The 26,450-nt window shown below is 38.2% G+C and overlaps 5 protein-coding genes across 6 annotated transcripts; 2 read left to right on the forward strand and 3 right to left on the reverse strand.

The window, feature by feature from the left end:
• Nucleotides 1–6,188: 6,188 nt before the first annotated feature.
• On the forward strand, nt 6,189–7,947 carry LOC137742929 (pectinesterase QRT1-like). Its single transcript, XM_068482864.1, has 5 exons — nt 6,189–6,490; nt 6,855–7,050; nt 7,172–7,375; nt 7,471–7,706; nt 7,800–7,947. Exons 1-5 carry the CDS (start codon nt 6,189–6,191, stop codon nt 7,945–7,947), a joined length of 1,086 nt encoding a protein of 361 aa, XP_068338965.1.
• Nucleotides 7,948–8,899: 952 nt separating this feature from the next.
• On the reverse strand, nt 8,900–14,571 carry LOC137742405 (uncharacterized). Of its 2 annotated transcripts, XM_068482264.1 has the most exons (7): nt 13,971–14,571; nt 13,188–13,608; nt 12,723–12,796; nt 12,489–12,611; nt 11,047–11,862; nt 10,122–10,335; nt 8,900–10,014 (listed from the first exon to the last, which is right to left on the reverse strand). In XM_068482264.1, the coding sequence occupies exons 2-7, from the start codon at nt 13,480–13,482 to the stop codon at nt 9,254–9,256; spliced, it is 2,283 nt and encodes a 760-aa protein (XP_068338365.1). In that variant the 5' UTR covers nt 13,483–13,608; nt 13,971–14,571; the 3' UTR covers nt 8,900–9,253. The 2 variants fall into 2 exon arrangements, with proteins under 2 accessions (XP_068338365.1, XP_068338364.1); XM_068482263.1 differs by having other exon boundaries at nt 13,188–14,571.
• A 1,776-nt stretch (nt 14,572–16,347) lies between these two features.
• Nucleotides 16,348–18,982, reverse strand: LOC137743574 (uncharacterized). The gene is made up of 4 exons (XM_068483494.1): nt 18,781–18,982; nt 18,301–18,496; nt 17,449–18,222; nt 16,348–17,244 (listed from the first exon to the last, which is right to left on the reverse strand). The coding sequence occupies exons 1-4, from the start codon at nt 18,936–18,938 to the stop codon at nt 17,053–17,055; spliced, it is 1,320 nt and encodes a 439-aa protein (XP_068339595.1). The 5' UTR covers nt 18,939–18,982; the 3' UTR covers nt 16,348–17,052.
• Nucleotides 18,983–20,410: 1,428 nt separating this feature from the next.
• On the forward strand, nt 20,411–24,188 carry LOC137742539 (uncharacterized). Its single transcript, XM_068482435.1, has 6 exons — nt 20,411–20,830; nt 21,574–21,916; nt 23,013–23,097; nt 23,240–23,326; nt 23,445–23,687; nt 23,773–24,188. Exons 1-6 carry the CDS (start codon nt 20,667–20,669, stop codon nt 23,847–23,849), a joined length of 999 nt encoding a protein of 332 aa, XP_068338536.1. The 5' UTR covers nt 20,411–20,666; the 3' UTR covers nt 23,850–24,188.
• A 135-nt stretch (nt 24,189–24,323) lies between these two features.
• LOC137742540 (zinc transporter 11-like) lies at nt 24,324–25,749 on the reverse strand. The gene is made up of 3 exons (XM_068482437.1): nt 25,417–25,749; nt 25,267–25,283; nt 24,324–24,860 (listed from the first exon to the last, which is right to left on the reverse strand). Exons 1-3 carry the CDS (start codon nt 25,724–25,726, stop codon nt 24,348–24,350), a joined length of 840 nt encoding a protein of 279 aa, XP_068338538.1. The 5' UTR covers nt 25,727–25,749; the 3' UTR covers nt 24,324–24,347.
• Nucleotides 25,750–26,450: the final 701 nt, after the last annotated feature.

Here is a 26,450-nt window from a genome sequence, read left to right on the forward strand (position 1 = left end):
GAGCAGTTGTCTTCTCTTAAAGCTGAGAAAGTGACCCTTACCAACCACATCTCCCAAAAAGTAGAAGAGATGAAAAAGATTTCCCAGGAGGTTGAGGATTCCAGCGTCCAACTTGTGAACAGCAACATGTATTTAGGGTATCGTTTGGTATGCAGACGGGACGGGACGGAAAGGAATGGGACGGGACGGGACGGGACGGGACGGGACAGGACGGAACGGAACGGAGTGGGAGCAAAGATGCCATCGGATGAAAACAAGGAGGAAGAAGAAGGAGACGGAAAGGTTATAATTTTGCGTTCCACGGATGTGGAACAAGTCGTTCCAGGGGGTGAGGTGGAACGAAAATTCACCCAAAACTCGTTCCGTGGAACAGCTCGTTCCACCCGTTTTAGGCGCACCAAACGTGGGACGGAACGCCTTGTCCCACTCTGTTCCGTCCCGTCCCACATACCAAAGGGTACCTAGGAGAACCATGGCAGATTTTCACCATCATGCAAACTTACTTCTCTAGAGTAGTTGCTCTTGCCGAAAATGTAAAGTTATTAGATTAAGATCCCTGTAACCCCTTTATGAAATGGAATGAAATCTTCTTCTTTTTTAATTTCTATTTTTTGAACTTTTTAATAGTAAAAGTCTTTCTTTTATGGCTTGCTTTGGATTTTTCGGGTATTTTGAGAGTTTCCTCTGTGGACCCTTCATTCTGCTCCCACTTCCCAAGTGGCTTTCCCTCTTTCTTTCTTGGTCCACATTAGGTTGACCATGTTTATAGGAGCTTCTGGGAAGGGATCCGTGTCAATCATCATGTTGGCCTAAGGTTTTTCCAATAGCAACTTCTCTTTAATGATGAGATCTTATATCCAATCTCTAAATTGGACACAATTAGTGATGGAGTTATTGAAGGTGTAGTGTAGCTTGCAATACTTTTTTCCTTTTAATTCCACATGCTTAGGCAGTTTTTTGGTGTTGTTAGGCATAATCACTCTTGCCCGTACCAATTCTTCATAAATCTCTGCGGCCTTGGTCAAGTCAAAAGAATAGCTCTGGTGTTTTGGGGGTTTCATATGAACAAATCCACCATTGTTCATTACTATCTTCTAATCCTTGACCGGCTAGACCAATCATTTGACCATTAAGGGTTTAAAAGGAGTGGTCATCTCTACTGCACACATGTCCATTACTATTCTCCCTTGACCATCATCTCTTTCTGGCTCTCCCTCAAATTCCACTTGGTGAACGGTGGCTTTACTTTTGTAGAAAGGTGGTGTTTTAGAGGAGTGCTTTAGTTGCTGCTCCTCAAACAACAACTTCTCATACTTAGTGGCCGCAGAGTCTTGAAGCTCATTAAACTGTGCATCATAAAACTTCTTCCTCAAGGGTAGTGTCAAGGCTTTCTGAGAAATAGCTATAAGCTGGACATGGTTGACGAGAAACTGGCATCTCATCCTCGTTCTTCTAAAACTCATAATGAAGTCTTCAGTAGATTCATGCTCGTATTGTTTAACTTCAGCTAGATCATTGATGGTCATTTCTGGTTCCATCCTATATAACTTATCGTGGAAAGCCATCTCCATTTGCCCCCAGTTAGCAATGGAATTTGGGGGCAATAAAGAGTATCACTGAGATGCTAAGCCTACCAATGAGTTCCCGAACAACCTCAACTTATAGTTGGGATTGTCTTCAAATGCTACACAGTGGTTGGAGAACTTGAATATGTGATCCCTGGAAGACACATTACTATCTTCTCCACTGAATGTTGGGAACGCGGGCATCTTGAAATTGAGAAGGAAAGGATTCTGCTCATCAATATACTCCGGATAGGGCTTTTGATAAGTGATTCCAAACAGTGGGTAAGTTTGTGGCTGGGCATTTCTTACCATCATCTTTCTTAACTCAGCCAACTCATCTCTAAGTTGTTGGTTGGCTGTATTATTAGGCGGGGTATGGAGAGTTCCCCCCTTCAGGCTAAAGTCATTACCCGATGAAGCCTCCCTTCTTGATTCGGGCTGCCTCCACTTGACATCCCCTCCCCTTTTAGCCAATAGTGGTGGCCTATAAGGAGGTGGTTTGTCCGTAGTTGTATACTCTCCCTTCCCGCTGGATTCCCCGATAAACTAGGGCATTCCATACTTTGTTCTTTCTTGCCCGCTTTTCCCCCTATTATTTAGTGGGAATAAGGGGTCGAGCAACTCTGCCTCTAAAATTTCTTCCAATACTGGCTGGTCCATTTCGGATCCTTCTTTGTTTTTCCATTTGTTCCTCTTTTCTTCAAGTAAAGGAAACAACAAAATAACTGGCTCTTCCACAAGGCTGGTTTCTCTCATCGTCGATCATTTTCTAGGGTAAAATATTCCAGGTCCAGCCTTCTTTGTAGATGTCTTATTAAGGAACAGAGTCTACTAACCTCTTCTCTCGTTTCTAGAGAGTGTCTCTCCATGCTTTATATGACAGCCATCATGGTAGCTTATAAGTCTTCATTTGTGACCTTCCCTCATGATTTCTCAGAATGAGTCGGGCTTTCCATTAGGACAGATCCTTGCAAGTCTTTGGGGAGATTTGCCATGTTAGATCTTGGCATGTATTAAGGTGGTTTCAGTTCTTTTTTCCACCTGAAGGTTTGTTCTTTCCTTCGTCTTCTTGGCATACAAGATTTAATCCCATCGAGCGTGCCAAAATTATGTTCGGGCAGGAATTTCGCTGGGAATGGTCCCTGGCTCGAGCACACAGCTCCCCGAGGAGTTGACACTTTGGTTGACTGTCAGGCTCTCGCTTGCTTGTCGAGCTGCAAGAAGAAGACAGAGTTAGTTCTGAAAGGTGCCTTTGTCGGGCCTTAGATGTAGGCCGTGAGGCTCGCAATTAAAACTAACTAAGTGTTGAGACGTGCCACTACCATATCTGTATGGCAGATGTAGAATGAGTGTATTTAAGCCAATTACTTGCGCCCCAAGTTATTCTTACTTCTCATCATCAAAGGATTGTCATGGATGGGTTAGGTCCACATTAAGTTCTTTTCTATGCCTTGAGATCAAGGACTTTTGCTTATCTTGTATGCTTTTAAAGGGGAGGGGTTCAGATCTAATCAAGGCATTAGTTTCATTTACTTTTATGATAGTAAAAGTGCTAAATGAACCGGATCTGAGAGTTAGTAGAACTTTGGATCATCAGGAGATCGAAAATGACTTTCATATGTATTGAGGGATACATTATAACACCACATCTATTAATGGAAAGGCAAAAACAAAGAGAGTCGGACATGATTTCACCTTGTCGAGCAAGGTTAAAGCGTCTTGCAATCTCTTTTCTTTGCAGTTACAAAGGGTTGAGTAATAAAGAAGGATAAGGGGTAAACAAGTTTACACAAGAGAATCGATACAACAACATTTGGGGAAGGTAGCAAAGTTTTTACATAGACAAAAGATGTCTTTCTATGGGAAATCTAAGGCTGAAAGGGTGCAGAATCTAGACAAAGCACAGCTTTCTGAGTATTTGCTTGACTGAGAGACAAGTTGTATGTTTGTTTGTTTGATTGGTTGAGTGTCATTGTCTTTGGGCCTTCTTTCCCCTTTTATAGACGAATTAACCCAACTGTGTTTTTTCTGTTCTTACCCGAAAGTAACTGAAGGGTAATGAATCATTAGCATTTTTGCATGGTCTGCCATCCAAATGTACTTTTGGGCCAAAAGTAGGTGGATTTCCATCCGTTGTCACTTCTTTTGTAAGCACCTAGTCTTTACATTTAATGAGGACCGTCATTTTGTCTTGAGATGGATGACCTTGGCTTGACTCTAGGCTTCGGGCAAACCTTCTTTATTGTGCTCATTTGGGCTTCCTTCCCTTTGAAGCTCAAAGTTTAAATAATAACTCAAACACATTCTAAATTAATTAAGCTTGGTTAAAAGACTTAGAGGTCACGTCTTGGTGGTTTTTTTTTGTTAAAAGAGTTTTGGAACGTGGGTTCATCAGTTTATAGGCCTTTGAAGAAAATAGGAAAAATATTTATTTTGGAATATATTGCCAAATATTGCTTTTGGTCCTTAATATTTCAAATGCATGCTTTTTCCAAGTAATTCTAAACTAGTTACCTAGCTAGATTTCCTTTCTAAATTCTTAATGTTTCTGTCAAAAGGATATAGAAGCATTTTTTTTTGTTGTCAAATCGCTTTTAGCTGTGTTAGAAATCATTCCAAACAGATTTTACGTTTGTAGCATGCAAAAGCGTTTTGCTGAACACCCTTATTGAGTATAGGTGACGATTCTGATGAATACAAAACATTGCAAACAAGCCTGAATTCTTATTCAAAGGTTGTTGGCTTTTTTCAACTAGTACCTAAGCCACAAGTATGGTATTTTAGCTTAAATTCCTTTCGGATTTGATATTTAAACTAAAAGCTCTATAGATTAGTGTGTAATAAAATAAAATAAATCCAAGAATATGCATGAGTTCGGGTTTACTTTTAAAAGCGAGTTTAGAGCTTTCATCATATCCATATCCATATTTCTCGAAATGGTGTTTCGAATTGAAAGGCAGAACTGAAGTAGCACAGATACTTGTGGATCATCATCCCATGTGCATACTTGACAAAGTTACCAACAAACTCATTGGTCGTTAGTGAGCGACTGTGTGTGAGTGAGAGAGACAGAGCTACTCAACTTCAAGGCTTATGGTCTGGTCACAATGGAAATGACAACAAAATATGGAACAAGTTATCCATTCCTATTGTTTCTTGTTGCATGGACACAGTTGAAGTAATTGCTATAGTATATTACCAAGAGAAGTACACCGCTCTTATTGATCAATTGTAAAACTTCTCCTTCTAACATTGCAAGACTTCTCAAGTTTGAACTCGTCATCCTTCATAGACTTACAAAATTTAAAACTTTGTTCACGAAAAACTTTACTAAATTTAATCACCAAATCATTATAGTTGCAATTTCGATTTTTATGTTACCAGCTGATATGACGCATAACATTCTCGCAAAGTACACTAAATGGAGTTTAAAATGGACCCACATGAAGACAGATGAAATACTTGAGACTTAAAAAGTTAAAATAAGAGTTTGGACGGCTCGTAATTATTGTTACTTTAGTGTCTCTGCCGTAACTCCAAACTCATTTATTAATAACATAGCTAAAATTTGAAGGCTAGAAAGAAATTAGCTTTGACAAGGCTTAGACTTTACAAAGAGCTTGCTTATTTGGTTAAGAGCATTCACTCTTGCATTCGATTTTCCTGCCCCTCAACATAGCTTGCACATATTAAACTTCAACATCAATTTAATTAACAATAGTAAGATTCTAACGCCTTCCTAATAAAGACCCATCATTTTGTTAGCAAGAGAATGCAAGTAGTCAATTATTTTACCTATGATTTCAGGAAAATGATATTAAAATTTAATTACGTGCGCAGTTTTGGAAAAATAAAATTGCAAGTCTATAATTTGACGTGGGTGTATAACGTGCATGAACTGCTCTATGCGTGTGACCAATCTCTGAACCTTTTAACCATTTTACTCAAATGCTCATGCAAAGAGACTGCAGGCTACAGCTACCTCTATATACACCTATATATCTATATATATTATCAAATTCCATTCAACAACTCAGTTGGCATTTTTTTACCTTTTCATTTTTTTCAGTTTCAATAGATCATCTAAGAAAGCATAACCGCTCTTTGGCTTCTTCAGTTAAAGATCGTTTTATCTTCTAAGTAAATTATAACCCACCTAATTAGAAGCTCAATCAAAATATTAACTCCCCATTTAATTATTTTACTTAAGTTTCTGTTTTGCTTTTAGCACAAGTTTGATGACTGACCCAAGTTTCTTTAAATTCCTCCGACCTTAAATTCTCCACAGGTATCTGTGATCTGTTGTGTTTGTGTGTGTGTGTGATCCTTAAATTCCATATTAAATCTTTCTTTTTTTTAATTTTTTATATCCTATGATTCTTGTTCTTATGCTGCTCTTAATATTTGACAAGGAACACAAGCGGCAACACCCCACGCTCCCTCATTTATTATCTTCACCTCTTTCATTCACTCCTCCCCAACTCCAAAAAACCCAAACAAATCTTCGAAACTTCAACAAACAACACACATCTCGCTGCGGTTTTCTTGTTTTCATGTATTTCTTAGTTTTGATTCTCGTATTTTCGAAGCGGTTTGGGACGGAGAATAACCTGTGAGGGTGTCATGGAATTGGGTGTCTGGAGTGTTTTTGTTGTTGTTTTTGTGTTGCTGTTCTTGGGTTGCATTGAGGTCGGGTTCTCGCAAGGCGAAGCGTATGCAAGGAATTATATCAGCTGGGATGATTTGGAGGTGGATGACCATAAGTTGGGGCTGAACACAAGAGAAGAACACGTTAATGGAAGCCGGATCATTGTGGTCGACAAAAATGGAGGAGGAAATTCACTAACAGTTCAAGGAGCAGTTGATATGGTTCCGGAACAAAATACAGAAAGAGTCAAAATTTACATTCTTCCTGGAATTTACAGGTCTGTCTGATCAAATAACATTTCACTCATTGCATGCAAACAAACTATCACTCATCCCTCGAGGATCTTCGTTGTAAATTCTTTTCACTGTTAAAAAAACATTTCACTTCAACAAAAAAACCCCAAAGAATTTTCAGATCTTGCATTTTTTTGACAGTTTCTAGTGTTTTGGAGGGGTCAGTTTAAAACCAGTTGAGCTACGTGGGTAGTAGTGGAAGTTACATATGCTTTTAGTGGTGGTCTCTTCCTAAAAACTGTACCCAAAAAAATTATTGGAGAAAAAAAACTACCCATATACCATTGTAACTTGCTTCTCAAAAATTAATTTTTACATTATTATTTGTTGTCTTGTGAATTTGCGCAGAGAGAAGGTACTTGTACCGATTTCGAAGCCATACATATCATTTATTGGCAATCAGAATCAAACTTCTGAAACTGTGATTACTTGGAACAACAAGGCATCCGATAAGGACGGCATTGGTTTCGAACTGGGAACTTACAGAACTGCTTCTGTAGCCATAGAGGCCGATTACTTTTGCGCAACTGGGATCACCTTCGAGGTAATGACTAATAACGAACACGGGTTTTTACTTTTCACACGATGATGCACATATAAATTGAATGGAAAAAATTACAGCATTTGGTAAGTAGTTGGTCTGCAATTTTAAGTGGTTATTGCAGAACTCAGTGGTTGCAGTGCCTGGAGGATATGGAATGCAAGCAGTGGCTCTTAGAGTTGCCGGTGACAAAGCCATGTTCTACAGAGTTCGGGTTTTGGGGACCCAGGACACACTCTTGGACGACACTGGATCTCACTACTTCTACCGATGTCACATTCAAGGAAGTGTGGACTTCATTTTTGGCAGATCAAGATCACTCTACCAGGTAAAAATAGAACACCGAATGCCTAGCATTTCCGTAACTTGCTCCCCAAGTTTCTTTGCGAAACTTAAATGCTTGAATTTGGCCCCTGTTACCAGGACTGTGTCATTCAATCAACGGCTCAGAACTCGGGAGCAATAGCGGCTCATCACAGGGACTCGCCGAATGAAGACACAGGATTCTCTTTTGTAAACTGCAAAATCATCGGGACTGGTTACATCTACTTGGGAAGAGCTTGGGGAAATTACTCAAGAACGGTGTATTCCTACTGTCATTTCGATGATATAATAACTCCGCCGGGGTGGAGCGACTGGAACCACCCATCCAGGCAGAAGTATATATAACCCCTTCCCCGAAAAACTCTTTTAACAATGTTCATCTTAGATTCTCTCTATTGTTTCTAAAGCTGCAAGTTTTGCGTCGACAGGACTGTGGATTTCGGAGAATACGAATGCAGGGGCAGAGGAGCAGAAAGAAGAGGGAGGGTGCAATGGTTGAAGTCTTTCAGCTTGGAGGAGATAAGGCCTTTTCTGGATACAAATTTTATATCTGGAGAGCAGTGGCTTCGATTATAATTTGTTAATTATTGTACTAATTTTTTATACCATCTTTGACGCATGTTTACGTAAAGGTAATTGGAATCAAAATGAGAAATTGAATTCCAGTTAAAGGATACTTCAGTGTTTACCAAATATTATGGAATCAAAAAGTTGGTGGCGCCCACGCAAATTTAAGAATCCAATTCCAAAATTTGGAGGAATTGAATTACTTACATTTAGGTGGGAATTGAACTCTGGGTTATTGGGGAACCGGAATTGATTTTTTTCTTCCCATTATGCCCTCATTTATTTTTAAAATTTGAATATTGGCCTTCGCATTAACCCAACACTACCATGCGCTGCCCAATTTAATATCAAATTCAACAATAACAATAAAAATAATTAAAATTAAATCAAATAATTAAATTTCATTGTGCTTAATATTTGGTGAATAGAAGCATTTAACATTTTTTTTTCTATTAATTAGTATAAAATTTAACCAAAAAAATAGTATATAAAATAAGTTACTTCAACTAAAGGCATTTTAGTAATTATACTAATTTTCATTCCGATTCAGTTTAATTAATAAACAATTTATATGAAATCTATACCAATTATCTTTTGATTCCAGAAAGTAGAATCCAATTTTGACTCCTCTCCATTATGACCCCTTATCAATTTGATTCCTCCCATTTTGATTATGAATTAGTAAACGAGCGATGTTCAAATCAAGCAAATATTTTTATGAATACCATTTCATTTTCCAATCTATATTTATTCCAAGTCGACTTGGATGTCCAAAATAAAAGTGGATTTTTTGCAAGTCGACTTGGATGTCCAAAATAAAAGTGGATTTTTTTGTAACTAGCTACGGAAATCCATAGGCGGATTTTGAAGAGTAAAACGTAATCAAATGTATGGATGTCGCCCATGCCAGCTCAAACCCTTATGTGAATTTACCTTCCCTATGATTATTCAAAACGGATAGTTATTCGAACACATTTCTCATGTTTTCTTTAACATTCCTAAACAGCATGGAACCAAGATACAGTACTTAAGATTACAACAGACCTCGGAATCTTTGATACAAGCTACAAGCAGAAGTACATGAGCGTGGTCAATAACATCGAAGAACCGACTCGCTGAGAAGCGTTCCTAATCGGAGGAACTCGAAATTTGAATTCTAATACAACCGTGGAAAACCAGAAAAAGATAAATATCATGACTCTAATCTCATACTGTACACCCAGGAACTCCACCAACTCCAAACAATGCAGTGAGCTTCTCTCCAACATCTCAGTGTAACTATTTACAGACATCCTAGCTGACACACTTTTCAACATTAACCAACAACACTAACATCATTAACTTCCATGATTTCTACTGCTTTCGGGCTCCCCTCCACAGCAGTTTCAAACACCTCCATGCCTTCTTGGCCCTCATCATGACCATTGTTTTTTCCATCATCAACACCGTTGTCAAGTTTGTCATCCTCAACACTGTTGTCATCTTTTTCATCATCAACATCATTAACCTGGACATCCTGTACATCACCACAACTGTCACCCACATCAACACGTTCAGTATCAGCAGTTTCAACTTCATACACCTCCATGCCTTCTTGGCCCTCATCATGACCATTGTTTTTGCCATCACCCCCGCCATTGTTGCCTTTGTCACCCTCGGCCATTTTGTCATCTTTGTTGTCATCAACATCATTACCTTGGAAATCCTGTACATCACCACAACTATCGTTGACATCAACATCTTCAGTACCAATGTCATTTAATGACGGTGACCTCCTATCACTGTCCAAGTCCATATTTTCAGAAGCATCAAAACTAGCAGATACGGCTAAGTCCTGTTTTTCCTCTTCCACATGTTTAGTACTAGAAGGAACTTCAACATACGACAAAGCAAACCCATCAGAGTCGACATCTTTCACAACTGCAGACGATGTAAGGGGACGAGTGCATGAGATGGTTGTTGAAGATATGGCTGAAAGTACATCAGGCTTCACCTCAACATCAACCCATTCGTCTCCCAACCAATCTTTGGATATTCTCAGATCATTTTTGTGCATGTTCAAGAGTAAGCTTTCACCTGATGCCACCAAAGAAATTACGTGCAAACAAAGGAACTAAGAAAAATAGGAAAAATATGTAACAGGAACATGCAGGGAAAAAACTAGATCCCGTTTCTATTCATACCAGGAATGAAAACTTGAAAGGTGTCAGCACAGCTGCCAACTCCAGCTATAATCCCTTCCCACCAGCCATCGCTCCACCATGCATCAATTGCAACCCCAACCTCAAGGGCAAGGCCCATTTGTTCCTTAGGAGGGGTTGGCCGGACCATTGGGCGGCCTAGACACCTTATGCCAAGCTTATCAGGCATAGCCAATCTAAAAGCTGGGATCCATTCCTACAAATTGGAGAGTGTGGGTCAGGCCTTCAAATCACAGTTCAGAAGCCAAAAGAAATGAAGAATAAACAGAATAATCGCTCAGAGAACACGAGTTAATGTGGTCCAATCTATCCAATGCCTACAGGAAAAGAGGAAGAAAATTTGCAATGCACAAACTCATGCATCTATCATTACGAAATGCCTGTAACACCCAAAAATAGGACCATCTTTCTAAACTATAACCACAAACTGAGAACATGAGCCTGCACGAAAACTGACTGATTCAAAAAGGTTTAAATCACATACATGTGGACTATGTCAACAGCTAGCAAGTGGTTAAATTAAGGGTCAGTGAAACCGGTAGTGTTCAAGACACACCATCATACGTTAGCTTACATTTCAGGGTAAGAGTTCAGAGTTCGCAAAAAGGAGATGCTCAAGAGTTGACATTGTAGACAGAGAGATACGCACACTTTAAAATCTAAACATGCTAGATTGCGTCTCAAAATGCAGGACAGTACCAAAAGAAAGAAGAGGAAACATGTAATTTAAATTGGAATTACAATAAATAGCTGATTAAAACAGAATCTTGGATGTGTGTCTTGTGTACCTAACTTAAGCCAGATACCGAGTACCTACGTTAGACATGATGTCACCGTTTTACACCACAACTTAGAGTTCAACCCAAATAATAGACATAGAAGAGGGAGTATCAGTGGCTAAGCATACCTCAAGATTGCCACTTGCTTCCTCGTCTTGCAAATCCTCATATTGGACTTTCATTTGTTTTCGTGTTATCTGCAACACTGTACACCTAAACCAGCAGCCTCGAATGCCACTATCTTGGCAAAGCAATTCTATCTTTTCATCAACCTTAAAGAGTGGGGTATACCAAGGCTGACAATCAACAAGCTTCATGGAAAACAACCGCCTGTCTAGCAAACCACAGTTTGTGTTCTGAGGTCTATATGTCATCATCTGGTTACCTCTACTAGAACTTCTTGCTCTTGAACGGCCAGTTGCAAACCACTGACATGGCCTTCCACTTCTAGTCCTCTTAGACCCTCGCTTTACATAGTCACTTGGACCCAATTCATCTTCTTCCGCAATCAAGCTATCAGTTATAAACTCAGATTTTTCTGAAACTTCGAGACCCAAACAAGAGAGAATTGGCTGGTCAAAATAGCCATGCATTTTACTCAAATCAAATGGCTTCACCTTGTTACTTCTAAACTGTCTACAGCAGCAATGTACTCTGGCCAACAAAGCCTGAGGAAACACAGCTAAGCATTTTTCATAATGTTCACGAGTTAAGACTGTTGCAGGACCATCAACACATTCTGCACTAATGACCTGCACATATGGCGTGATGAAAACTTCCTTTGGGTGAGGATTTCTTACAGGAGTTAACCCCTTGACTTCCTGATTACGGTGAAACCACCTCACTTTGACCTTTTTTTGACCCCTCTTGTCTTCATACATATCCTCCACATAAGCAACATAGTGATTTTCGCCCTTTGCCATGACAAAGACAAAGGACTTAATCTGGATGCAAAGGGAAAAGCAAAACAATCAGAGAAAAGAATTACAGCTAACAGAAAAAATCAGAGTAGCATGTCAATTCCATTGTCGACAGAATGCAAGTGGTTACTAGTGATTTGACCTGACCAAGATGTACACATCAAGGCAAACTTCAACCAAATACCTTGGTGATTAGTCTTTGAACTAAATCCTCTGATGTTCATGCATTAATATATCATAGGTGAACAAAGTGCAAATTTGACAGGCTATGAAGCAAATGAAACATGTAACATCAAGAGGAAACTAGTGTCACTACCACATAACTGGGACGTATGCTCAATCATCGTTATTAAACGCAACCATAGTCCACTGTAACAAAATAAAGACAATATTTTCTTTATCTTCTATATAAGCTTCGAAACTTGAGACAAATGATTGATTACTCCAATGCAATGTCTCTCAAGCACCCATCTGGAGGATGTGCTATATCGTAAATGGCAAAGTAATCATCTTTCAAATATGTAATGTCACAGAAATTATTCCAGGAATATCGGTCTACAAATTTAATGTGACTTTCATGTAGGTTTAAGAGTTTAAGCAATGAGAGCTATGCCTTGTACAGCTGCATACTTTGACAGTTAAATCCTTACCGCTATTGTAGTTCCATCCCTACAGAATGCAGGGAAATGCTTGAGCTGTTTACCACATGCACATGCAACACCTGACCAAACAATGTCCGGATTGCGTCCCTTCAAGGTCTTTGAAAGACGGCCCTGATAAACAGGTTGCAGAGTCAATATTGCAGGCAAAATTTGAAAGTATCACAAGAACAGAATCAATACTCATATAGGAAAACAACAAAAAGATACCAAGTTATTGGGTACCTGGGGACCATTAACTCCTTTCATTGGATATTCGGGACTCCCTGACGCTTGTGACGAATCATGTTGGGGTGATTCTGTCAACCAAAAAAAAATAAAAAACAAAAAATAAATAAAAAATAAAAAAAATTTGTATTACAATCATAATTTTCCAGTTATACAAATCCCTCGTTTCTAGCAAATACATCAAAAAGAATAAGCTTATTAGGTATTAAGATTGAATTTCTTAATAACAACCTCTATACAGAAATTCATAGTGGTAAAACCTATCTAATATTTTTCTATCCGGCACTTAAACTAGTGATTCATGCTGGATTGCAAGAGGGAAATCAAAATCCTTGTGTCACAAAAGCTGTTATGGTTCTTACATGTCCAAAGCAATTAAAGCATTCTCTTGACAATGGCATACATACCATACACTTTATGGACAATAAAACAAACTAGAAATTACAAAGTGGGAACACATACCGGACAGATCTCCACGAATATGCTGCTTTGACAGCATAGATGTAAGCCAATCCACGACTTCCCTTCTTGACCTCCATTTAAAGTTGGCACTATTGGAGCTCTCGATTCCGTGCATTTGCAAAAACTCCTCAGAAACAACATAGAACATGTGCCTAACACTCCTCTCAGTACCCACAACTGCAAGAATGGATTCTCCAGAAGAATCCTTCAAGAAATAGTGAACCACACGGTTGCCCCTCTCCTGCGAAACAAAGTGCTCTTTCCACTCCACGAAAAAGTGACCGTTTCCAGGCATTTTGACCGAGCGCACAAAGACGGCTTAACGAAACACCAGAAACCTACTTCAAGTTCTAATTACATAGCAGAAGATGCCCCAAATGTAAGATAGCAAAAGGGGTCAAACCCTCAACCACTTAGCTGCCTAAAAAGTAACAATGGAGTATTTTTCAGGCCAAAGGCTACAATCTTGCAATTATTTATTACCTTGATCCTAGGAATAAATATAATATAGATCTTGCCCAAGCTGGAACTACTCTACAAACAAGAAAGACTGATATATTACAAAAATGACTAGAATATAAAACATCTTAGGGTTTGCAAACCTAACCAGATCAAAAGCCCTAACTTTACAGCTGAAGATTCCCCCAAATAAGTAGCAAAAGGATCAAACAACAAACCCAATTTGTTCAATAATCTTCAGAAACTGGAACCCAGCACACCCAGCAGAATCAGAAGGTATATTCTATTCAAACAAGGCAGAATTTGATCACTAAGTAACTATACCATGAAGTTTTCTGCTCAGACTTTGAAGAAGATCAACAATCAAGAACTGGGTACATGAGAAAACCTGTCCTTTTGATCCTCCAATGGCAGATCAGAACACCCTTTACTCAATACAACTGGGTATCAGCTTGGAAGCCCAAAGGGGCACAAAGACATTGCCTTGACTGCTTTTTCCAAGAGAATTGGAGCAAATTTGAAATGGGCATCTGTAATTTGGACCAAAACAGAAACTTCAGCTGAGAAAACAGGATTTGATTGAACAAAAACTAGAAGTTGTCGGGGTTGGAGGGTTTTAGGGGCAAGGTGAGGAGAGAGAGCTCGGTGATTGCCTTGGTGGGTACAAGGCAGAGTAGAGGAAGAGAGGGAGGAGAGGAGAAGCAGATGAAGAGAGAGAGGGAGAGAGGAGGAGGTTTGTGGAAGAGGCCATGGACATGGAAAGTGGGGTAGTTGCAGAGCCTTGGAAATGTGTGTATGCTGCAGCTACGGAAGAGGAGACTTGGTTGAACAAGAAAAAAGGTAGACTATTTTGTTGAATTAAAGAGAAAAATTAAATAAAATAATTTTTGGGGAAATGGTTGAAGGTAGGAGGAGAAGCTGGCTGGGTTGGATTATTTACTACGACAAAACAACTGTTGCGTTGCAGCTTAAAACACCATTGGGGCCGAGCAATTCATTGGCAGGCCTACTTTAGTGGAGACGCATTTTGTTGGTAGAGATAATACTGGGGATGAGCACTACAGTACAACGATTTTTCTCCTCACTTGTGAATCAGAGGTTTTAAGTTCGATTATCGTCAAATACGAAGTTAAATTATATTATTATAGCTAACTCAGTATAAGGCTTGGTACACCTACAACCCCATAACATGGTTTGTTAAAAAATAAAAAATAAAAAGAGTGGGGATAGAATTCAACGATTCAATTGCAATAGTTATAATTAGTTATTTGAACAATTAAATATATGGTCAAAAAAAAAATTTGTTCATGTTGTGATGCAATATTTTCATTGTAACTCTCGTGGTGAAAAGTTGTTAATTAAACTCTCATAGTGAGTCCCGTTAGCAATTGAGGTTCAAACCTAAACTTTCGTTAATCTACTGTTAAACAAACTCACATGACTATCATGTGGACGGATTAAGTTTGTCATTTCAATCCAAATTAAGGCTGCCATGGACATCTAGTATGACTTAGGGTTTAATTGAAATGGATTTCACGGAAAAAGAAGCTTGAATGACGTCGAACTGTGAAGCTAAACCTAGAAATCCACGTCAATGACTTGAAGAAGAGGTGAAGGTGAAATTGCGCCTAATTTCTTGAATATAGTTTCGATTGAAAATCAAGAGGCTTTTGATAAACCATTATTCATTGAATTGCCTACCGCGTTTTTTTATCAGGAATTGAACTCATGTGCAAACTAAATCTAATCAAGAGCAGGAAGATAAATTGGCTTTTTTTTGTCACAAGATGACATATAATCCCAAAATAGGATAGAATTGGAATACTGAGAAGGTTATTTTTAATATCGAGTGTATTCAAAATTATGTGGTTTCCTAATAAAAATATAAAATATAAAAATATATAAAAAATTATCAAAACATTTTATTGTGTAACTTTAAAACTAAGCAATCTTTTGGTAAAATAAAACAATTTTTTTTTTGTCAAGCAATATATTGACGGGGCTTGAACCCATACTGTGGTGCAAGAGCAATACTTTTTTTTACCACTTTGGTAGAGAGCTACTTGCTAAAATAAAACAATTTTAAGCAAAGTTATAGTGTTAATTAAATTAACCACTAAAACTGAGTCTATCTCAACACGGAGACTTAAAATAATCTTGTCTACGACAAACTATATTTTTCTATTTTGTTTTCATCAATTTGATCCATGTTTGGTTTTGTTGCATTATTATTTTCAAATTGTGGTAATCTCTCGTTTGACAAAAAAGATAAAATAAATTTGTTTCTAAGAAAAATATTGTTGCGGAATCAAAAGACCATGTAGGTTCATTTTAATTTTGCAAGTGGAATATTTTCTTGGTAAATAGTCTTCTTTTTCAACTCACTAAACAACATGTTCAAACAATTTATCTTCCTCTCAGTAAAGCTTAAAGTAATAATATTATTTGTGATTAAAAAAAAAAACCGTTCAACTTGATTCGATTTGACGAGTTTAAACAGTTGAGTAGGTTTGAGTCGTTTGACGTTCTTCTACCCATTGTGGATGAGTAGTTGAGTATTTTTAATTTGGCAACATGGGTCTACAATATTACATAATTTACCAAAGTTTTAAACATTAGAGGACATGTGATGTGACATGTGGTCCACTTGCTACCCAACATTAATTAGTACATGCATTTGAAATTTGGTAAAAATGTAGGTAATAAGCTTTAAATTAGTCAACGGTCTTGATTGCGCTTTACGACCGCCGTATCATTAGATAACAAGATTACTCCACCACCACCGCCCAAGAAGGCGGGGGAGGGAATTCTCTTTTCAATTCGATCGAAAGGCCAAAAATATAAAGAAATATGTAACAATTTAAATGGCAACACCAAATCGCTTCATAACTTCAAAGACTACACAATAAAAGCCAATGACTAATGAGGTACCACTAAATGAAGGGTTGGTTTGACAAAAATACTTTTACAAAGATAGTCGCATGGTCATTCACATGACAATTTAACGGGAATCGTATATACAATCTCTTCCTACCGTGGACATGGTATCATATCGAATGTGCCACGAAAACTGAAAAGCATAGCTGTTTGCAAGCTACTGGCAGACATATTATATCATTGTTATCATACAAAGAACTAATCTATCACTACTTTTTACCTTTAATCCACATTTTTTCAGCACGTGAATTCACCTTCTTCACAATATGTAGTCAGTTCAGAAGTTATTCTGCACATAAACCAAAATCCACAACAACGATGCAAATAGTCTTACCAAATAAGAAAATATTCAATACTTAACAATTTACCGACTTAAATGGCAACACCAAAAGGCAAAGTTATCAAAAATTTGAATTCAAAAACTACACATTGAAGGCCGATGATTTATAATTTCACACTGCACTGCCACTCAAGTGCCCAGATTTGGTGCGTGGCTTGCTATTGGTGCGCCGTGTGAATATCTCCACTGATCACATGCTGAGCATTTCTCTAACTTCACACAGTTTTCCAAAGTGCAGAATCTACAGGACCAGAATTTATAATTTGAACCAACATCCTTTGGTTTCATTGCGTTACAAACCTCGCATATTGGAGCTAACGGCTGCATTGTTCCACCCATCATTCACACATGCAGAACAAGTACATTTCAAGTTTGTAAGATTAAGTGTATAGATGAAATTCGCAACATTAGAAACAATCAGTAATATCATTCTTTTGAGAAACTCAAAAGGATATAATTTGATTAAATGAGACTGAAATTAAGATAATTGGAGATGCGCTATGAATTAGAAATAGAAACACTTACGGGATTCAGTAAAGTGCACGTTCCACACTGCCAAAGAGCAGTTGCTTCTGGGTTATGTGTTCCTTCATTCTTAGACATGGAGCCAGAAGATGAAACGCCCAACATATCCTCTACACTAGATCTAGAATTATGATTGGAATGAAATATTGAACTGTTTCCTGATTCTCGACTTCTCTTTTGCGGTGTGATGTCACAATCGATCATGGACGCAGATATTGAGTCATCCCTCGATAAATCTACAAATTGGTAACCTAAATTGGATCTGGAAGATTGCAAATGACTATTGGTATTTAGTTCACGACTTCTTTTGCCCAATAGTTTATCTGAGGAATGTGCTTTCACACCACTGTGAGTCCCCAATAATTTATCTGAGGAATGTGCTTTTGCACCACTGTGGGACATTGAACTTCCTGCATTTGGCCTTATATTTTCATAGTTCTCTGATTTATCTGATTTATCAGGGCTGCATTCTCCATCCTTTGAAGCCTCAAAAGACACCGATCCACACCAGATATCGTCCTGCCATCTCCTCTCTGCAGCCATTGCAGCAGCTTGCACCGGACTAAGTGCTGACATAATACTGTTATCACCACCAAGACGCTTAGGTCCAGATGACATCAGGGATCCCAAAAGGACTCTCTTTTCTGCAGCAGCAAGTGCAGTTTTCCGGAGAGAAGAAAGAGGAGGCGGACGTGAAAAACCCAAACGTTTCCCTGGAAGATCAAACCCCTCTCCACTGCCAGTTATTCCCTTAGCCATCAGCTCCTCACATTCCTGTACAGACACAAAGATTCAAAAAAGGCAACATGTCGATATAAATGCTAAAACTAACGAAAGGCCAACATAGAACACCTTTCGAAGTTCATCCCATAGCTTGTAGAACTTGGCATCGTGAGGGCCATGAACATTGTGACAAAGCTCGTGAAGCATTGTGTCAAGAACTTGATCAAAGGGATAAAAATCCGTATCCTTGTTCGGCCTACGCAGCCTCAGCTTCACGTGCACGCCGCGGTTCACGTTCAACCCCAGAAGACGAGGGTTGTTCGGGCTGTAACATCATCAAATAATTTACATCACTTGATGCCCACAAAAAGAATCAACATTTTGGACATAAAAAAAAAATAAAAACTTCATTTGTGAAAATTTCAAAACGTCACTCCAAGTCCATATCATCGCTGTAAATTCAAAATGCAGCAAACATACACCCAATAAACAAATCAAAACACTTTCTCGGAATCCAAACATTGTACTGCCTAGTTTGCAACCATTTTCTCAGCAACCAAACAGAAAATAACGACTAAGGAAAGAACAATAAGAAGGCGTGCAAAGTACCAGAATTCAGAGAGGATCTTGACGCGCCATCTGTGATTGCGCATAATGGGCTGGACCTGTAGGGCAATTTTCTCGAGAATCTTCCTGGCTTCATCTTCCCGATCCTTTCTTTTCAGAGTTTTGATTTCCCACACCTTGTTCAGGTCCCCCAGATTCATCTTTCTGAGATCAATTGAACATTTGAAAAAACCCCTTTCTGAATTTGAACCCTACTAATTAATCCCTAATTTCGATTTTGGTTTGGGGTTGGAAATTTGAAGAAATTGGGAATTTTGCCCGATTTCGAGGAAGTTGGCGCGCTTTCGAATGTATCGCACATTCGCACGCGTGCTCGTTTTGATACAAGGTTTTCGATGCATACTGATATTTTGAGGTGACATGATCCGGTTTAAAACAATCGGTTTGATTTAATTTCGGTTTGAGTATGAGGTGTATTTGATTTTATAATGTCTTTAGTGTTGTAAATAGTGTGAATGTTCATTGCAAATGTGAGCAACAAGTACGATTCATACATTTACAACGTAGTAAAAAAAAGTGGTTTGATAGGTTTGTTACATTAGAAGACACTTTGCTTATGAAACAATTATCTAAGCAAAAGAGAGGAAAGAAGGAAATCGAACGGAAGAAAGAAAAGATAGAAGAGATGCAGAAGAAAAATATCAATGAGTTACCAAACTTAAAAGAGGAGAGAAAATAATGTAAATTATTTTGTACTCCTATTATTTCAGATAATGAAATAAAGTACTAATGCTAGATAGCACTTGCCAAATTTCATAAATATTTTGTTTTATTTATTTTATATTTCACTGCACACATCACGTTGATCTCAAAACATTTAAGGTTTTTTCTTGAAGGCGACTCATGTGATGTGCTTTGATCACTCCCTTCATACAATTCACGCGTTTTTTTAACTGATACGCATGCCCTTACCCTCTCATACTTTTGCATTAAGATGAGTCAATTTAGCTTCAAGCAAGTTGATAATTGGAGATAGCAATCGGACCGAACACTTTTGGTTCTAATAAATTTGTGAAACGATTGGTTGAAATAAAGCTAAAAAAACGTATAAGAACCCTTTTTTTTTTGTTTAATTTGATAGGTTTCATTTTATGGTGATTGTGAGCATTCGATTTAAGAATTAACTGTAGCAACAAGAAATGTTGCTCACTTGTAACCAAAAAGTCATGAGTTCGAGTCGTGGAAACATTATATTTGCAACGTAAAGATAAGACTCCGTACGATAAATGTTTACCTCTTCCTCCCTCCCCTTCTCATTCAACCCATCAAAACAGAGAACCTTGTTGGCTTAGGATCACCCTTTTAGGCTGTAACAATAGAGGAAATACAATAGTCCTAGATTTGTCAAAAAAAAAATCCTAAATTTGTTAAGAAAAATAAAACTAAAAAACCAAATCAAACCGATTCATTCCGATTGTCGGTGGTTTAACCAGTCGTATTTGGCAAAAAATCCTGCCCCATAGCTGGTCTAGGCTTAAGCTGAGCCCAATGTAAGTGGGGGTTCTGGTTCCACCCAACCTTATACTTTCAGAGCCCTAACCCCAACCAAGGTAAAAATGAAATGACGGTGGCTAGTTTGTTTTTTGGTCAAGTATAGGGTAGCTATGTGATTGGTCAGTAAAAACACCAACTCTCTCTCTGCTCCAAACACTCTGTCCGTCTCTGTCCCTCTTCTCTCTATCACCTTCTCTGCTATATAAAAATCCCATCTTTTGGGTTTCTTAATCTCGTGCGTTATATAACCCAGTAATTTTTCATGGAAAATTAAAGCCAGAAAGCGTAAAAACCCGTGTTTGGATTTATTTTGATAGTTTTGGTTTGAGCGTGTTTGTGGGATCGGATTGGTTTTTGCTTCAGAGGGTATAACAATGGCGGGAATAGCAATAATCCTTGATCTGTTGAGGAAAAACCCAAGTCCTAGTACAGTCCAAGCGTTACACTCTGCTGGGTATTTCTCAGCCAAAGCCGCCGCTTCTGCCGCTGCTGCGTCTGTCGCCGCCGGTGCTCCATATGCTTATAAGGCACTATATGGGTACTCTCTCCATCTCTCTCTGTGTCTCTCCCTAAGTTGCTTTTATAATTATTTGATATGGAGTTTGGAGATGTAGACATGGTATAAGTGAGTGGTATCGCTTATCGGTGCATTTATATTTGAGAATCGGAAATTGGTGGGTTGATTATTTTGTTAATTACCCATTAGTATACATGGTATTTGTTGTATGGTCAGTATTGGAATTTGATCATACCCTGAAACTCAATTTAGGGTAGGTTTCATATTGATTTGGGATAAACTATAGGATGTGAACAAGTTTGAGTGCGGATAAAGGTTCACTCAGGCTGTTTTTCCAGTTGAACATTTCAGGGAAGTTCTAAACTTATCAAAGTTATAGGGGTGGCCTTTATGGTTTTGGTTGATTGTGTTTGATTTGATTAATAACTTTCTGAGGTATAGTACATTGTTGGAATCTTATATGGTTGAAGCTGAAGAAAAATTATATTCGGGATTGTTATTCCGATGTAGGTAATGCAAAATCTTGATATCAGGACACCAAAACTTTGGCGCCATTGGGTTTTATTTTCAGTTGTTTCGGTCCTTATATTCTTTCTTGAGCTTGCTGCATACACTTGACATCAAATGGTCGTGTAATATTTCCCTTTTCGTACTTTCCCTTGTCAATCTTATCTCTTTATAACTTTGAGGAATGAAGATACCTCATATTCTTTGTTGTCAGCCGGCGTTTGACTATGTACTAACTTTTTAGTGCTATGAAACAGTAATTTTAGGGTACCGGTTGCCTATTGCGATGCTGGGACGGCATGGTCTGAAGATTATGTTTCTAATATACGAAGTGCATCTCAACGAATCTTTCAGAGTGACTCTCTGAATTACAGTACCAAGGAATACAAAATTGAGTTAAAGCCTCTATTCTCAGCTTTTGAATGGAGGACTCTAACTATGACATCCGTGAGGTCATTTTTAATGTTCTTTTTACCTCTTCTGGAGCCTCGTACAAACTTGGAAGAGGATGATGATGACTTCCTGTCGGACACTGAAGAAGTGCAACCTGTAGATTATGCTGTTCCTCTTAAAAAATCAGTAGTACAAATTATTCGTGAGGTGAGTTGTTTTGCCTGAATTCTTGTTTCTATTTTGAATTTAGTTGAATGAAATTCCGATCATACACAATGTCCTCAAATAAGTTCCGTTGGTTCCGTGGTGTATCTGAACAGTGTTTTTTGGGCTTAAAAACTGTAATGATATTTTTTACACTTTGTTGGTCATAACACCAGACTAGGATATGCCTCAGATAGTTTGACTCAAAGGTTTTGTCTGTGAAGGACTCATTTGAATGAAGATACCTCATTTGGAAATTATAATATCCTGTGAGGGCTTGATAACATTAATCTTGTGGGATGCCTTTCTGAAATAATTATACTTATTAATCAGTATGTACTACGCATCATAAGCAGCCACAACAGTTATTAGCAGTTTATGGATCTTTGAAGGTGGATTACACGTTAACAGAATTATGTGCTTATTTTCAATATTTTTTTGTACTTGTAAATCAGTATGTGCTGCTTGTCTGCACCATATATAATAAGTAGCCACGAGAGTTGTTTGAAATTTATGGATCTTTTATGTAGATAAAAATTTACGGAATTATGTGTTTAGATTTTTTTCTCTTGTTGATGTGTGTAGTTCTGCTGGTTTATAGATCAGGTGCAAGTGTGTACCACTAATCACATTTATTTTGAGAAACAATTTGATCACGAAATAAGATAGCTCTGAAAATGTGATGGAGATGTCCGTTAGTTGTCAAATCAACACCCAGTTGATTTGCTTCTTCGCATTTACATATTCGTTTCTTTTACCTTCTGTATTTACTTTTTAGCACAGGATAATTTCTGCCGTTTACTAAATCAAAACATCGTGAACACTGGTCCTCTAATTGAACTTTACTGAAACCAAATAGTTAAGTGTGATTAAATTGTCACATTGACACATAGTTGCTCTCTCTCCCTCCCACCCCGCACAACACACAAGACAGCTTTCACCTGAAGCAGTTGTAGGGTTTTTTTTTCTTTTTTTTCTCAACTGTAATTACTTAAATAAACAGCATAGAAAGTTTTGCACTTCTCAGGATTGAAACTTATTCTTGTACGCAACAAAGCTTTGCATCTTCCAGTTGAGTTACTTTTTGCATCCATTGCAGACTACTGTTGTAACCACGAGACGGATTCTGGAACGAATTTGTGTCCATTATGTTTCAGAGAGAATGGCATGGAAACTTCTCAAAGGTACTTTCTTTCCATAAAATTTAAATCTAGTTCTGTTTGAGAAGAATAAGTTCAAAAAACAAGTGTTACATATGATAAATTTAGTTAGCTATGTGTTTTGATTCTTCAAAATATGCGAGTGACTGACATACAAAATTTACAGATGTTCCTAAGTCCGCCACGAGGAAAGCTGGAAGAAGATTGCCTACTTTAGTTTTCTTCTTCAGTGTTAGCAAAACAACTTTTAGAGGTAACATTCCAATTCATGTATTCTATTGAAATTGAAAGAAAAAATTGTGTGGTCTCGTTGTTGTTGGTTGGTTGAGCTTTCAGTCTCACCGTGCCTTTCATGTTTATTGTTTACTCAGGACACTTTCTAGGTGTGGCAGCGTCGTGGCTCGTCCAAGTGGGCATTGAAATCTACCGATATTTTTCTCATACGATAAAGTCTAGGGAAGAGGTTGATGACATTGATACGGCAGAACAAGTCAAGATTCTGGGGAAGAAGGTTACAGTTACTACTCTCCGGTGTGGTGCATCACTAGTTTTTGCTTCCATTGGGGCAGGTATTGGTGCCTTGCTCATCCGCCCTTCATCTGGCCAGTGGATTGGTAAGTGATTTTCTAATTTGTCTATATCTATTGGTAACTGAATTGTCTATACATGTATATAATTTTTCTTTCTTTTTTTTCGCAGGCTGTCTTTTGGGGGATTTGGCAGGGCCTTTGATTGTAACAGCTTGCCTTGGGAGAGTTTACCACGCAGAACTTTGAGCACCGGGGATGACTTGTCTGACGCCTTTGCATTTGTGCAAATTTTAGAGGTTTAGACGAGACAATTTTTATTGTGCGATGGTAGAGTTCTTAACAGCTATACCACCTTGAAATCTATTAAAGCGGGCGGTAAAGGAGAAGTTTTTGCAACCGTTGAGTTTCTCCTTTCTGGAATCATGTCATTCCGTTTGTTTACGGTGAAGTTTGTCAAATGGTGTTTATACTTTGGTGTTAATTATCATGATTTGTGTGATTAGGTGAATAATGAACTCTGCATTGATTGCTTGTACTGCATATATATGCCACTTTTTCTCATGAATTTGTGGCCAACTTTTTTAATTACGCTGTTTGGTCCCAAAATTTAGTCATTGTCAATATTTAGCATTATTTTTATTTTTACATTTTTACAAGCGATATTGAGGGTAGGATCAATCGGACATTGAGTACATGATGAATGCGGTTAACTACTTGAACGACAGGCTCCTTGGCACGGTTATATTAAGTGTCCCAGATCATGACAACTGATACCACTCCGATTCCAAACAACACAGCCAAAAACTTGTAGTGGGGAGTGTCAACAGAGACTGACTTGTGAGCTGTATAACCCTTTGACAGCAGATGGTTTATGGATACATATATGAACACGCCGCATGCCAGACCTATCGATATGGCAGAGATCCAATCTGCTGTTCTACCTTGAGTTGCGGCATCTATCATGATCCCAACTCCGATACCAATTGGACTGGAAATGGCAAACAGAAAAGCATATACCGCGCATGATAAGAAGGGACGGTCTGGAATCATTCGGAGGAGAGCAATGGCCATGGCGATGGCTGCAAAGATTTTGTGCAGACTGACCGTCCACAGAGCCTTCCAAGCTTCAGCTTTCGTGCTGGCAACTCCGATGGCGATACCCTCAAAGAAAGAGTGGAAACACAAGGCTACGATCAACAAGATGCTATCCCCAACTGAACCAACTGTTGCAGGGTGGTCACCATGAACATCATGGCCCTGCAGTCAAAGCAGACATTACATAACATATTCTCAGTTTTGGAATCACAAACTAGACAATCTAACGTGTTATGTTGCGTCTTGAGATTGAGGTCCGTTTAGAAATGCTTTTGAAAAGCACGCCCAAAGCGTTTATGATCATGTTTGGCAAAAAAAAAGCTAAATACTTTGCTAAAAAGAGAACTTGCATATTTATTAAATATTTCTAAACAGCGAGTGTTTTTTCTTTAAGAAGCAATTTCTAAAGAGTCATGAATTAGGACCGCCGATAAAGTTATATACCGGTTCAGTTTTATTCAATTTGAAAACCATAGCATATTGAATATGTGGCGATATACCATATTTCTGCTAGTAAGTTAGTAACTTGTATATTCTACTCAGATAATATAAAACCTACGTATCTCACCTTTTGAACGGCCTTTCCTGTAACATAACAAGAAAATCATAAAATCAGAATCTTCACCGAATCGAAAGAACTGAAAACAAAATGGTTAGCAAAAGGTTCACAGCCTATAACAGTGCTTAGCAAGAGCACATATCATTAATTAGCACCTACTTTGAACTTCAGGGTCACTGTCCTTCTGCTTAGCATACACATATGAAACCACAGAATCCGCAAGCATGGTGATCAAGAACCCCAGGCTCGCCATCATATATGCAAAAGGGTATTCCTTCTCAGTCAAGCTTTCGAAAGTCTTGTTTGAATCACTGAGAAAGTGCATGAGAGCTGTACCCAGAAAAATACCGCCAGCAAACTGCGTTCCTAGAACCAGAAACCCCTCGTTCCACTTTAAGAAGTAGGGAGACATTCTGGCTGCAAATGTCCCAACAAAAACCAAAACCATGCACCATACCTTTACGAGCATTAGAGGCTTAGAGTGAAGGCTGCGAGCGTGGTTGTTCTTGTTGGTTTCATCACCGTCGTCGCTTCTGTAGGCCAAGGTGGAGAGGGTGAGGAAGAGGAAGAGAGAAAGCTTGAGAAGATTGTAGCCAGCCATGTTGTACTGGTGCATGAAAAAGGTCCAAGGTTTGGATGTGTTATCATACAACAGGTGTTTTGGAGTTTACCTTCACTATATTCGTACGAGTAGTAAAAAACAACAATCAGTGACTAGTCTGAAATTGATTTAAAGCATTTCTTTTTCTTTTCCCTGTTTTTAATAGCATTTTTGGTCCGACCAAATCGAAGCACGCAGTCTTACTGTCTTAGGTCATATAAATAATTTAGGAGAATCTGATCCTTGTTGTGATTAAAAGAAGCAAATGCAGTTATCATCATGAGACAACATTTCATAGATGAAAACTACGTTGGCACCTAATCGGGCTCTGATTGGTGCAATTGGTAACAAGTCAAAGACGAGAAAGCAAGGGGGAAAAATAGAAAACAATTGGAACCTTTTAGGTTATGGTTATTTATATTTTTATATTTCATGTTATTTATATTTATATTTTAATTTCTTGATTCTTCTTTTTCTAAGTCTACACTAGTTCAATTTAACATATTTCGGTACAAATATTTAGGTACACTAATTCATTATTAATATATTTCGGTACAAACAGGTACATAAATTCACTACAATATAATTCGGT

Source organism: Pyrus communis, chromosome 8 (assembly GCF_963583255.1).
Source record: "Pyrus communis chromosome 8, drPyrComm1.1, whole genome shotgun sequence".
NCBI lineage: Eukaryota > Viridiplantae > Streptophyta > Magnoliopsida > Rosales > Rosaceae > Pyrus > Pyrus communis.

Excerpts from the sequence above, each read along its gene's own strand:
- LOC137742929 (XM_068482864.1), top strand. The coding sequence starts at position 6,189 with ATGGAATTGGGTGTCTGGAGTGTTTTTGTTGTTGTTTTTGTGTTGCTG. Across the intron at positions 7,051-7,171 it reads CAACTGGGATCACCTTCGAG|AACTCAGTGGTTGCAGTGCC; the intron begins GTAATGACTAAT and ends TGGTTATTGCAG. Across the intron at positions 7,376-7,470 it reads GATCAAGATCACTCTACCAG|GACTGTGTCATTCAATCAAC; the intron begins GTAAAAATAGAA and ends CCCTGTTACCAG.
- LOC137742405 (XM_068482264.1), bottom strand. The coding sequence starts at position 13,482 with ATGCCTGGAAACGGTCACTTTTTCGTGGAGTGGAAAGAGCACTTTGTT. Across the intron at positions 10,336-11,046 it reads AAGCAAGTGGCAATCTTGAG|GAATGGATCCCAGCTTTTAG; the intron begins GTATGCTTAGCC and ends TCCAATTTGTAG. Across the intron at positions 10,015-10,121 it reads CTTTCAAGTTTTCATTCCTG|GTGAAAGCTTACTCTTGAAC; the intron begins GTATGAATAGAA and ends TGGTGGCATCAG.
- LOC137743574 (XM_068483494.1), bottom strand. The coding sequence starts at position 18,938 with ATGAATCTGGGGGACCTGAACAAGGTGTGGGAAATCAAAACTCTGAAA. Across the intron at positions 18,223-18,300 it reads TATGGGATGAACTTCGAAAG|GAATGTGAGGAGCTGATGGC; the intron begins GTGTTCTATGTT and ends GTGTCTGTACAG. Across the intron at positions 17,245-17,448 it reads CGTGCACTTTACTGAATCCC|CCGTTAGCTCCAATATGCGA; the intron begins GTAAGTGTTTCT and ends GGAACAATGCAG.
- LOC137742539 (XM_068482435.1), top strand. The coding sequence starts at position 20,667 with ATGGCGGGAATAGCAATAATCCTTGATCTGTTGAGGAAAAACCCAAGT. Across the intron at positions 21,917-23,012 it reads TAGTACAAATTATTCGTGAG|ACTACTGTTGTAACCACGAG; the intron begins GTGAGTTGTTTT and ends CATCCATTGCAG. Across the intron at positions 23,688-23,772 it reads TTCATCTGGCCAGTGGATTG|GCTGTCTTTTGGGGGATTTG; the intron begins GTAAGTGATTTT and ends TTTTTTTCGCAG.
- LOC137742540 (XM_068482437.1), bottom strand. The coding sequence starts at position 25,726 with ATGCTCGTAAAGGTATGGTGCATGGTTTTGGTTTTTGTTGGGACATTT.